This window comes from Cygnus atratus, chromosome 4 (genome assembly GCF_013377495.2).
Source record: "Cygnus atratus isolate AKBS03 ecotype Queensland, Australia chromosome 4, CAtr_DNAZoo_HiC_assembly, whole genome shotgun sequence".
NCBI lineage: Eukaryota > Metazoa > Chordata > Aves > Anseriformes > Anatidae > Cygnus > Cygnus atratus.
In genome coordinates, this window is record NC_066365.1 from 54,115,797 (window position 1) to 54,128,619 (window position 12,823).

General features: G+C 43.8%; 1 protein-coding gene across 14 annotated transcripts in view; it reads right to left on the bottom strand.

Moving 5' to 3' along the window:
* TBC1D1 (TBC1 domain family member 1) overlaps positions 1–12,823 on the bottom strand; it is a 116,088-nt gene that overhangs the window by 62,263 nt on the left and 41,002 nt on the right. For all 14 annotated transcript variants that reach the window (XM_035555042.2, XM_035555057.2, XM_050710691.1 and 11 more), the window contains one exon: positions 1,213–1,746. In XM_035555042.2, coding sequence (XP_035410935.1) covers positions 1,213–1,746 — 534 coding nt within the window. The remainder of the gene's footprint in view (positions 1–1,212; positions 1,747–12,823) is intronic.

Below are 12,823 nucleotides of genomic sequence, written 5' to 3' on the forward strand. Positions count from 1 at the left end.
GCACGAGCTGGCAATGTGCACCTGCAGCCCAGAAAGCCAACCGTATCCTGGGCTGCATCAAAAGCAGCGTGGCCAGCAGGGTGAGGGAGGTGATTGTCCCCCTCTGCTCTGCCCTTGTGAGACCCCACCTGGAGCCCTGCGTTCAGCTCTGGCTGGGTCCCCAGCACAAGACATGGACCTATAAGAATGAGTGCAGAGAGGGGCCACAAAGACAATCAAGGGGCTGGAGCACCTCTCCTACAAAGAGCTGAGGGAGTTGGGGTTGTCCAGTCTGAAGAGAAGGCTCCGGGGAGACCTTGCAGCAGCTTTCCAGTACCTAACGGGGCCTACAGGAAAGCTTGGCAGGGGCTCTGTCAGGGAGTGGAGTGATAGGACAAGGGGGAATGGCTTTGAACTAAAAGAAGAGAGATTTAGATTAGCTGTAAGGAAGAAATTTTGTACTGTCACAGGTTGCCCAGAGAAGCTGTGGATGCCCCATCCCTGGAGGTGTTCAAGGCCAGGCTGGATGGGCCCCTGGGCAACCTGGTCTGGTGGGAGGTGTCCCTGCCCATGGCAGGGGGTTGGAACCAGGTGATCTTTAAGGTCCCTTGCAACCCAAACCATTCTATGATTTTGTACTTCTTTCTGAGGTCTTCAAAAAATATTTTTGCTGCTTACCCATCAAGGCAAGAGCATTGCCAGCCACACAAAAGCAGGACAGGAGTGGAGGCAGGCATGGAGTAGCAAAGGGAGTTACTGCACTGCTCTATCACTACACAGACGTGTTGACAGCTGAATAAAAATAAACTTGCTTATCAGGGGACATAAATACCACTAGCTCAAGTCATGGTTTGGTCCTTCTGCTCTAGTTAAAGGCAAATTGTTCACCAGGAAATTTATTTCTTCTGTTACTAGCTAGTGTAATTATACACACCATGTTGCAATTGTGTAACTAGCAACTAATTTGCTAAAAGCTGTCTTTAGAAGCCCAGTGATTTGGATAATGCTGTTTTAAACTATTTAGCATAACCTTAATTTGACTACATCAAACAATTTATACTGACTGGTAATACTTTATAAAGAAGTAGGCGAGTTTAAGTTAAGCTCTGGTAATTGCAATTAAGTTATTAAAGAAGCAACTGCTATCCATCTGAAAATCTGCTTTGGCGTTTGCCATTCCGAACTCCAAGACGTGAAAACACCATCACCAATAGATGCAAAATCTTGCTTTACCGTAAACAACATCGTCCGGTTTTCTGCAATGTCTGTTGGCTGCACAACACTGTGTCCATAGATAAGTTGACTTTTTAGGTTCAGTGAAACTGCATCTTCTTCGAAAGACCTGACAAAGCTGTTACTCCTATGGCTTCCCTCTTGAAAATCCTTCTTAAAAGCTAACGAACGAAGCCCAGGCTGAGAAAAGGATTTCCTAATTGGCCTCTTCTCCTCCTCTTCACCCATCAAGGGCTGGAAGACAGACCGAAATTTGCTGCCGAAAGAGAAGCCTCCAGAGTTATTGGCAGTTTCATTTTGTTGGGACGATGAGCTAAAGTCTGAGTTTTTTGTACAACTCGCATGATTAAATTTCTCAATGCATTCATCTATGAGTGCTGGGGGTGCGTTTTTATGTGCTACAGTCACACGTCCACAGAACAGCACCTCAAACTTTTTGGCAAAAGGGTCTTCAACATCTGAGAGATTATTCTGAAACTCTTCCTGACGAGCAATTTTTCCAGCTTGTCGAATCGAGCTTATAATCTCAGGCACCTAGAAGAGGGGGAAAATAAACAAAATTAGCATCTGGTGCTTTAAAACAAACAAGCTGCAACACTCAGAGGTGCTCCCTGCTGTTATTTTTCTTGCATGGCTGATTTGTTTTCATTTTCTGAAAGACCAGCTGAAGGGATCTTGTATTTCTCCAACAGACCTACGTTTTAATACGTTAAACACTGACTAGGTAAATTGCTCATTTGCTTCCCCGTCAGGAGGTCCAGCATCATCAACATGTCATCAGAAGAGCTTTGCCAGTGCTTGGTTACACTGCACTGCTGTGATTCACCTCATAGATAAAGGTTCTCCTGCAGCACGTGCTGCTGCCACGGGGCCACAATTTATGGTTACAGCAGATAATTCTGCCAGCTTTTTAATTCCCCTGAATTACTCTGAGAACAAGTCATGCTAAGTGTGTCAGTTCCCTGACAGAACAAGTTTCCTCCATCGAGAATCAATAGCTTACTTCACAAGAGTTTGGCTGCAGATAGTACAGAAGGCAGTAAGGGAGCCACAGACCAAAACCCTAAGAGCGAAGGCAGCCCTGAACCTACAGAATGCTTTGGAGGCACAAGCTCCATCTTCTTCAGATGTTTCCAAGGCCACCTACTAGCTAAACACTATACAAAAATGTAGGTAAACCAGAGAAAACAGCAAAGAACTTGGAGAGGAAGAAAAAGGTTGCACAGCAAAAACTGAATGTACTCTGGGAATGCATAGAGACCTCCGCGTGATGCTTTTTCTAGACAAGGAAATGCACACACACATACAGCTAGCAGGTTTCAAACAACCAGTAAGAGACGACAGAACACCCCGCGTGGCTCAGGAAGCATTACCTCACCCCTGAGCCACCAGCTGATCGCACAGCCAAGCCGACGGGGAAGGTAAGGGTCATGACTTCAGAAGCCTGCTCCCAGCGGTGGCACTTAGCAGCCGGAAAGCCCTGATTCAGGCAGCTTCCTGCCTCACTGTTTTTAAATCACATACAAGAAGAAAGTAAAAAAATACCTTTAAGGTTCGTTATAGAACCTTTATTACCTCAAATAGTATGTATTTGCTCCACGGTCAGCCCAAAGCTCACCTCAGTTGTATTTACCTGATACTCCTTCACACAGTTCTTAGTCACCTAACACGTCAGGATGAGGGCGAAGCAGACGACTTGATTCTAGCCATACTTCAAGCTGCAGCTGCCTTAGCATTTTCCAATAGACACATCTGACCCTGATGGAAGTGCCTGGGCTCACCAGCTACAGGCAGCCACCCTCCCCAGTTACCCTGGGATCCCAGCTCTGCCCTTGACGAGGTTGCAGCGACCACAGCGAAGGAGGGAGGCAGGTCCTGGAAAGGGCTCGTGCCATCCAAGCCAAGAGCGCCAGCCTGCCACGATCTTGGCAGGGATGAAGCTCCCCTGGCACAGCCTGTGCTGTGGGTTGTAAGGAGAGTTTGCAGCTGCTGCAAGGGTTGGAGCTGAGGCGGGGCCCAGGCTGCGCGTTTGGGATCCACCACAGATGTGCTCCTATTGAATTTGGTTTCTTCAATAGTTTTGTTGTCAAACACCTTGGACTTTAGCTAGAGACTACATCCCTCAGAATTACTTTGCAGTAAGTAAACTTCATGTCCGAAGAGATTTAGTGGGCCTGTTGATGAAAACAAAGGGGAGTATTTATTTAATTCAAGCCTTAGCATGTGTGAAGAGAAATATGTCACTTATAAGGACCAGCTGGCTTCTAGGCCATGCTTAATGAAAACCATGGACTCCGCTGTTCTTGCTTATTCACCTAAACAACTTCACAATCTATTAATATATTTTTATTACTTCTGATTAGGTAACGGATATTGCTACAGCAGAAGCAGCAAGCCACCACCTTCCTTTCCTCTGACCGTTATGTACATTAAATGTTGAAAACCTCTTCATCAATCAAGACACGGTGCTATGATGAATAAGAGAAGAACAAAGTACATTTTCCCATGGAACTGTTCTTGGCTTGACCAACGTTTGTGCTCTTTTCACCCTCCTGTACCACTCCGGGCCCTTTACGCAGGTATCTGGAGAGCAGGAACGCAGGCGCTGCTCAGCTCCCTCTGGCCCTGGCTGCCTCAGCAAATAGACCTGGGTGCTGACTACGTGAGGATCACGTAAACATTCAATGAATAAATAAATAAATAAAAACAAAACCAAAAGAAAGAAATCTGAAATGTATAAATAAAGCTCTTTGGAATTATCACAATAAACTACCAGGCTCTATCCTGGCAAATGCTCATTAACCACAGCTGGGATTTTTCCAGATTAAGGAGCACGCCATTCAGCTAACAGTAACCACACCTCTTCCAAACCTCCAGCAATTAATCCAAATTTAAATCATATCAGGTTTTGTCTCTTTGATCTGCATCAAAAAGCAGCAGAGCTCAAATTGCTACTGAATTAAGGTAATGTTGCTTGGAGTTTTGTAAACAGTAATCCAAGCCTACACATAGTCACAGAAATTGGAAGAATAGGGCTTCTTTACAAAACAAAAGGATTGCCAGTTCTTACACCAGGGATGATACATGGGATGGGAGAACTTCCATCTGTGGAGAGGGACATTTTCCTGGTAGTTTGGGGGTACAAGCCTATCTTCACCAGCAGGAAACAGATATATACATCTGTTTTATATAAAATATAAATTATATATATATAAATATAAAATTAAAATAAAATTAAAATATTACATATATATATACTTATATTATCATATATATATACACATACATATATGATATTTTTGCTGTGCAAGCTGCAGAAGCACCCATGCAGCTCATGCAGAGTAGTCTACCACTGTTGGTGGCTCTCCCTGTGGTTCAAGCACCTCTACCTGCAGGCGCACCGTAACTCTACCTGAGCCAGAAGCTGCGTGGTGGGGTGGTGGCTCAATACCACTGGGCTGGAGATTTCCAGGTCATTCCTATCCTATTTCAGACATCCCCCTCACACTTCACCGCCTCCACCAATGGCCTTTTTCAGTTGGTGGCCACAATGGTTGCAACAGCGCTCCGCAGAGAGCTGCACGCTGCTGTAACTGCTGAAGTAGTTTGAAGAATAAAGTACACGAGTCCTGCTAGATTCACTTTTTCATCTTTGTAGAAAGAGGTGTGAAAAAGATTAAACAGGAGACAACTTTTTTGCCTAACCTCTTCTACTTGTCCAGGAATTAGGATTAAAGGCCCATCTATTGCAAGAGTTAGCTCAGAGCAGCTATTCTTACTACCTTTCTACCTCTCTCTAGACACTTACTTTTAAAATGCATGAAGCTAATACAAGCTTAAAACAAGCTTTGAGCGCTCCCTGTGTTTTTGCATTCCCATCTCTCTATTTGTGAAGAACCTGATGCCAGCAAGGACCCAGGCTCTGTGGGCATGCAGCATAGGCCAGAAACAGGCTCTTGAGGAGAGGCCAGCCAGGATGGTGAGGAGGGGAGTGCCCTGGATGCCAGCGAGCAGCAGGGAGGCCTGGAGCCCAGCCTGTGGAGCCAGCTGAGCACCTACAGCTGAGAATTAGCAAATGAGGCCTTCTTTGGACTGCAGGGAGCAGACTCTCGTTCAGGGTCACTGGCCCTCCTGGTGATTTTAACCAGCCTGGTATCTGCTCAGAGGGCAACAGAGCAAGTCAAAAGCAGGCCGGGAGGTATCTGGAACATGCTGATGGTAGCCCCCAACAGAGGTGATGCAGGAGCTAAGGAGGGAAGGCGCACTGCTGGGCTTGTTACTTGATAAAAATGAAAAACCAGCTGGGGATGTGAAGTTTAGGAGCAACCTTCACCACAATGACCACCTTACGAAACAGGGCAGAGAGCATGATCACAGCCCTGAACTTGAGGAGAGCAGAGCTTGGCTAGTTCGTGGATCTGAGTGGAAGAAGTCCCTGGGATATGGCTGCACAAAGAAGAGGGATCTAGGATTGCTGGTTGATTTTCAAGGATCATCCCCTCCAAGAAAAGCCCACCTCTTCTCATGGTGCTCCGTGAAAGGAAAAGAGGCAATGCAGGAAATTCTACCTGAACATAAGAAAGAAAATCTCTTTAATTGTAAGGCTGCCCAGACACTGGCACAAGTTACCCAGAGAGGTTGCTGGGTCTCCAGTCCTGGAGAGACTCAACCTGCCTGGACACGGCCCTGAGCAGTACACTCTAGGTGGCCCTGCTGAATAAGGTGTCCCCCAGAGGTCCCTTCCTACCTCGGCGTGGTGATTGAGGTACCAACATCTTTGTAGGCACGAGTAACTGTGCCTGCTGATCTAACTCACATAAGGCAGTGGGGCAAGCCTACTGCATACATACATGACTTCTTCCTGCTGTACAAATTGTGTTTTCTGGAATACTTCTATTTTTGTGTGTTTTCTGACTTGTTTCTCAGTATAAATATGTAATTAGTGGGTAAAGATTATTTCTGTAAACAGAAAAACTAAAATTATTCCCCTAAAAATATTTATGACCTAAAATTATTTCCTTAAACCCACAAATGTAAGCAGAGAACAACAGACTAAGCAACAACAAAACTTACCAAACACAGAACACGGCCTTCTCATCGCTCTCTCTGGGCCAAATAGGACTGGTGAATTGAAGATACAATTGAAACTTAATTGAAAAAGACGTACTTATAACCACTACAACTAAGTATACCATGTTACTTCTGCTATGATTAGAATGCTTATTTTCCGTAATGCTGAGTACTCTTGTGACTTCATCCTTGGGTAAGCAAGCAGAACACAAACCACCACCCAGAACTTCCTGATGCATGTTGGTCTGATACCAGGCTAACAGCTACAGCTTCTGCACCGCACATGAAATCAGGAGAAGAGGCAATCGTTTGTAAGCATGCACAGGTTTGGTGCAGCTGGAGAACAGGAAGCAGCTCCTTCCCTTCACTTCCCTGAAAGAGAAGCTCACACTTGCAACCAGACATCACCCTGCAAATTCACATACTAGCATACAAAAAGACACGAAATGCCTTTAGCCTGTCAGTGGATTTGAGAAAGAGTAAGAAACTATTTTAATGAAGAAGGACCGGTAACAGCTGACTGCAACAGCTGCCTTTTGGTATACTAGACTAAAAAAAGGTTCCCTGCTTCTTTAACATGCAGTAGGCACACAGGCAAAGCGTGCCACAGAAGAGGAGCCATCAAACACATCAACTGGTGAGGACTCAGGGCAAAAAAAGTGTGATGTTTTTAGATGTGGCAAAGTCCTCGTAACTACGGAGGTACCGGTCCCTCCAAAATGCTTCGGGTCAGTGAAGGACTCAAGCACAGGCTTAACTATTTCAAGGGCGTAAGTGGTTTTGTTTAAAATAAAGACCTGTGCTGTCAGGAACTGATTTTATGTAATACACTACGTAAACTCTTGCAGACCAAAAATCACTACGATAAGATCTTGAGTTGAACCTCAGAAGATAGCACATCGCAGTGGCTGGAATAGACCTTTAACAATCTTGCACAAAGTTCTTGAAATGAGTCAATGTTTTCCTTAAGCAAGCTTTGCCTGCCTACTCAAGCATCCCAGGACAAACTATCTGAATTATTTTAAGGGTATTTACTTGCCTGCTCTTCTGTCCACAGCAGGCTCAATAAAATACGTCAAGAAGTCTAACACATTGTTTGCTGCTAATGCCATTCCCTCTCTATTTTATTAACGAGTACTGCTACAAGAGAAACATGGTCCATGGCGAAATATTTTTGGAGAAGCCATCCAGTTGTATCAGGACCTATAGCAATGCTTGTCACCAGTACAGCGTTTATTAGCATGGAATACTTTGTGGAGTGGTGGAACTGAAGAAAGCAAAATCATTCTTGAGAGACACACAACACCTACAAAAAGATGATATAACAAAGTATTTATCTGCATTTTTAAAAGACCACGCGGAATCTTCGATTTGAGGAATGATGTTTACTGAAAAACAGCAGGTCTGTTTTCAGCACACTTCAGCAAAACAACTGTGTAGTAATAAAACAGATCAACATTTCCAACCGTACCACTCCCTAAACCCACACTTGTGGTCAACAACCTTTTCTGAACAGTTTTTTCTGTTCAAGGGAATGCAAAGCTTAGCATTTTTAGATCTAATGCCTTTAAATCTATAGATCTCATTGGGAGGTTTTCCAAAAAAAGTTGAGACTGCACAGGAGTAGAATCACAAAGAAATTTAATTTGGAAGCGACCTCTGAAGGTGCAACCACCCTACACACAAAGCAGGGCAAACTTTCAAGTTAGATCCAACTTCAAACCTGATCAGATGGCTCAGCATCACACCCAGTTCCACACAGCCCCAACAGCACACACCCCACAGCCTCCTGTTCCCAATGGGAAACCTGCTCCTTCCAGAAGGACGTCAAGCCACAGCCAGCTGAGATTTCCTTCGTGAGAAGCCTCACCTCCTAGCTTAACCAAAAAATGAACTAAATACATACAGCACAAACCCAGTCTTTAATCTCTCACTGAAAGAGAAAAAAGGATGTCTTCAAAGCAAGAGAATTTCCTTACGCTTTGACATCAGTATAAATTAAAGGTAGAAAAGAGTAACAATCTTCTCAAGTTCATTTCCATTTCGGTGGAAGACCTTTTGTATTCAGGTCTTACCTTAAGTGTAGTCACAGGGTTTTCTTTGATTATCTTGCCTGGAAACTGCTCTACGGCCTCCTAGATATTACTGACTTTCTCCAGTCATTAACTGCAATTCTTGTTTTCCAAATTTTCACCCCTTGATTCCTAATCAACAGTTCTTTCAACAATACCGTAATTACTAGTTTCCTTCCTGTGCTACTTGTTGACTTTTACTCCTCCCACGGAATTCTTTCAAACCAAGATTTAATTCAGAAAGAGAGGCGGAAAGTTTACAGTTCCTCCATTCCCTGCATGATGACGATGCTTTCCAAGCTCCCATCCATTTGTTTTCTGTGCATAATGAATGCACCACACTTCGAGTCCAAGTAAGACTCGTACCAGGCTCTCTAAGCATTCAGGTCGGTGGGTGCATGGAGAGGCAGCTCACCTTTGCTCCATCACTTCACGTCTCAATGAGTACGACCCAAAGCTTTGCTGCTGTACCCACACTGTTCAGCTTTTGGTGGTGGTGAAATTTTATTCAGTTATTTCAGCAGCTTCACCATCCACATGTGTTGGTCTATCTCACAGTCCTACTACCCACCACCACCAAAACTGCATGGGTTCAAAGCAGAAGGGAAAACCAATAATAATAATAGGCAGCATGATTTCTCTTTATAGTACCTAATACACATTAGGTGTCTCATGTAGCCAGACAACTTGTAGATATCTCGAAAGAGAACAACTTGGAGCACGACCAGAGGCTGTGAGAAGCAGCCAGGAGAGCCAACAGCTGGGCTGCCCACACAGCAAGTCAGGAAGGCTGCGGAACCAGACCTGACTGCATGACAGAGATGGCTTTTCAACCTCAGTAAGTTGAAATAATTCATTAAGCTGAATAATATCGCCCCAGGCCTAGGAAAGGAGAAGTGATCATACCGCATGTCTGCTTGCGGGTGCAGTTTGCTTTGTTAGGGTTCGAATGGGCACTATACAGAGAATGGGATAAGTGAGGGTGATGGGGCTGAGACTCCAGTTCTGCAGGGACGTGCAGGAAGCTGATAAACAAGAGTGCACACAAATTCCAAGGATGTTCTGTGTGCGGTCATCTGTGTGAATCCAGTTCTTTTTGACTTGGAGCCTGGTGGCTGAGTGGCACTAGCAGCACCGTCTGAAGGGAATGACACAGTACGCACCGTGAGAGCAGCTCCAGGTAGTCTGTGTGCGCTCTTACAGTTTACACGTTATCATAAAAAGTCAAAGGTGACCATACTTCCCCCAAGTCACAAACCTGCTGAGCACTGCAGGCTGATGCTCCAAGTACAGCACGCTGCTCCCACACCACCACGCTCCTTTATTACAGACAAATAGCTTGAGGAACTTCCTCACAAATCCTCAGACCAAAGCAAAAAGTGTAATCATTTCCAGAGCAATGTGAGTTGGAAAACACTCCATGCAACTTAAACAGGCACAAAAAGATGATCTCTCCTTTCTAAAAAAATAATATTTGCAGAAAGCTTTTATAAATTATTGTAACCAAGCTCAGAAATAGAACATAATTGTACTTGATGTTCCAGCGAAGCTGGACTACTCTATTTTGTGGTGGTGTTTCCTCCCCAGGAGAGATGCCTCACGTTGCTGACACACTTTGACGTTTTACTTACATGCTTTCAAGACATACCTTCCCTAAAGCCCCAAATACAACAAAACCTGGCAACTTGCCACAAATAAGCCACCGTGTCCCGGATCGCTGCTTATTTTTGGGACCCCTCCCCAGGAAAAAGCACGATCAAAAATAAACTGCAGCTGATGGAACGCCCCTGTGGGGCTTCAGTGCAGCTTTGAACGCAGAGCCACCTGACTGGCTCTGAAGGAGGCATTCCTGCAAAATCTGCTTCTGAGAAGCCTGGTGGTATAATTTACTCCATACCCGGAGGGCTTATTACAAGGTAGTAATTCTTCCCCTGCCCCTCTCTCTGCTTGCTATCCAAACCATTTCTTTTCATCTTGTACAGCTCCATCCCCCCTCCGTTCAATACCACAACTTTTAAGCAACAAATGTGAAATAAAGTAAGTCAACGGGTATTTCAAGTGACAGGTGAACATCTTCACAGTGTTACCTTCTCCATCCTTTGTTTCAAAGTTTTCCTTCTGTGCAGTTTCACAAATGAAAACGGCACTTGAAGACGTAACAATGATTACTGGGCATACCTGAAGGATTCCTGGCTCACATTTTACGAGGTGACTGCTTAATGTGGAGGCAGTAACAGTTGTAAAGTAATAGCTAGAAACCTGTGTGCTCATTCATTATGAACAGATATTAAATCCCTTTTTGCTCTTTGGTATTGCAAGCAGCTCCTTTTACAGGGTTGAGACAGGCCTGGGGCAGAGTTGGAGGCTAAGGGAAGGGCACAAGAGGAATCCTATTACATGGATATAAATGGGAAGAGACAGCAATGACATTCGAAAGCTTTTGGGACAGGTTTTGTTGTTGGGGTGTTGTTTTGTTTTTTAAACTGAAAGGCAACAACAGCGTTTAGAACAGGAAATGAGTTACTAAGAACATTTCGGGAACAAAAAATATCAGATTAAATTCCAATTTCATAATAGAAGCCAGGTTCTCTCCCCATCTCCTTTGCTTTCAAAGCTTTTATCACAGTTTACATAGGGACAACTGGCAAAACAGGAGCTAGCAAAACAAATTTCAAATGATAAAAAGCCTTAAATTGGTCTGTCTTTTTTTTTTGAAAAGCAATACCCAACTTCAAACAAGAGGGGAGGAAAATCCAAGTCGTGATGTGTGCCCTCATTACAACTGAGGTTATTTCTGATACAGCATTTTCGGACATCTGATCCAAGTGAGTGTCAAAAATCCACCTCCCGTGGATTTTTCTTTTGAAATTGTCACTGGGGAGGGAGGGAGGAAAGCCTATGAGTGCCTTTGACTGACCTGGTGTGTAAGTCAGCTCTACCTGCAACGGAGCACAACACCATCTCTTACCCTGAGAACACAGGAAGGCCTCTCGGGGGATGAGACAGCTCCACAGTCTTTCTCCCTAGAACTACGTGGAGGTCCCAAGGGAACCAGAGTGCAGAAAGCACTTAGCTTTTTTCCAGCACTCTGCCTGCCTGGTAGGTTTAACAGGCAAGTGAACCCATTTGCTCTCGGAGGAGCAAGGATCTGCAGCTGTGTCGTGTAGTAACAGATCTCACCTGCCTCAGGCCAGCTTACAGATGGACAGGACTGCAACATAACAGTTAAACTTCCCACAAACATCCCATTTCACAAAAGTTAATGCCTTGAAAAGTACCAACTTCCAGCTGGGGAAAGCAGAATTTACATCACCTTCTCATGTGACAAGTTAGTGATCTCTGAAGACAAGTTACAGACATTACCAGGACTTGTCATCATGGAACTGTATAGTTCCATGAAACCCACATATATACTTGACACTAGCTGTTAGTATTCATTTTTTTCTAAAATACACTCTAAATCACCCCAAATAATATTGTATTTATTTAGGAAAATTAACTTCATTTGAAAATATGAACTGAAACTGGGTGTTTGCCAGCCTTTGTTTCCTACCTAGGTGGTCGTCTTAGGAAAAGCAGGATACTTCACAGAACTAACAGAGGTTAATCTGAAGATTAAAGTTAATGCTGCTGATTTTTCCAGGCATTCCTAAGGCACAGTGCATTCAGTGTAATGGAAGAGGAGGAAGAACAATACAACATACAATACAAACAATACAAGAACAATACAAACATACACCTGAGTGTAACCCACAGCCCGTATCAAGACCCTTATTATTTAGGGAACATACAGAAAAATTGTTAACAACCTACAGAATTAAGCCGTGCTTTGATTTTTGAAACAACTCAAAGAAAGCTCACTGACCTCCCATTATTCATTATAGGCATTTGAACTAAAGCATTTATTACATAATTTGAATGAAAATAATTCAGCTTTTTTTTTTTTTTTGGAAGAAATTTAGCTGCAACAGGATAGGTCGTGGTTCTAACTCTCCTGAAAATAGTTTCTAAACTGTTATCAAGGACACTCCAAAGCACACTGCTGCCCAAGATCGCAGTGTTAGCTTCCTGTAACTCCAGAACGTCCTTAGGAAAGTAATGGGAAGCGCAAACTGTTTACTCAACGTCCCCTCCATTAAGATATAGCCAGATCACATTAGGGGCATTTGCCAATTTTTCCTCCCAAGAGTCAAGGATCATTGTCCTAAAAAGCAAATGCTTCCAATTCCTGCTGATAAAAGACAAATTAGAGACTGCCTCTTCCCTCCTGTTAAAATTTTAAGACAGCTGTATCTTTTAAAGTAGGCAAAAACTTTTCTGTAACCTGTTTTTCATCTCATATCCAGATTTGACAAAAATCTTGGGGAAAAAAAAGCTTGGAAAAATGTGTCTTTACTGTAGAGTACTTGTTCCATAAACTCTTACTTGAAGTACCTTTGAAAGTCACTGTAAGAAGCCTATTATGTCCA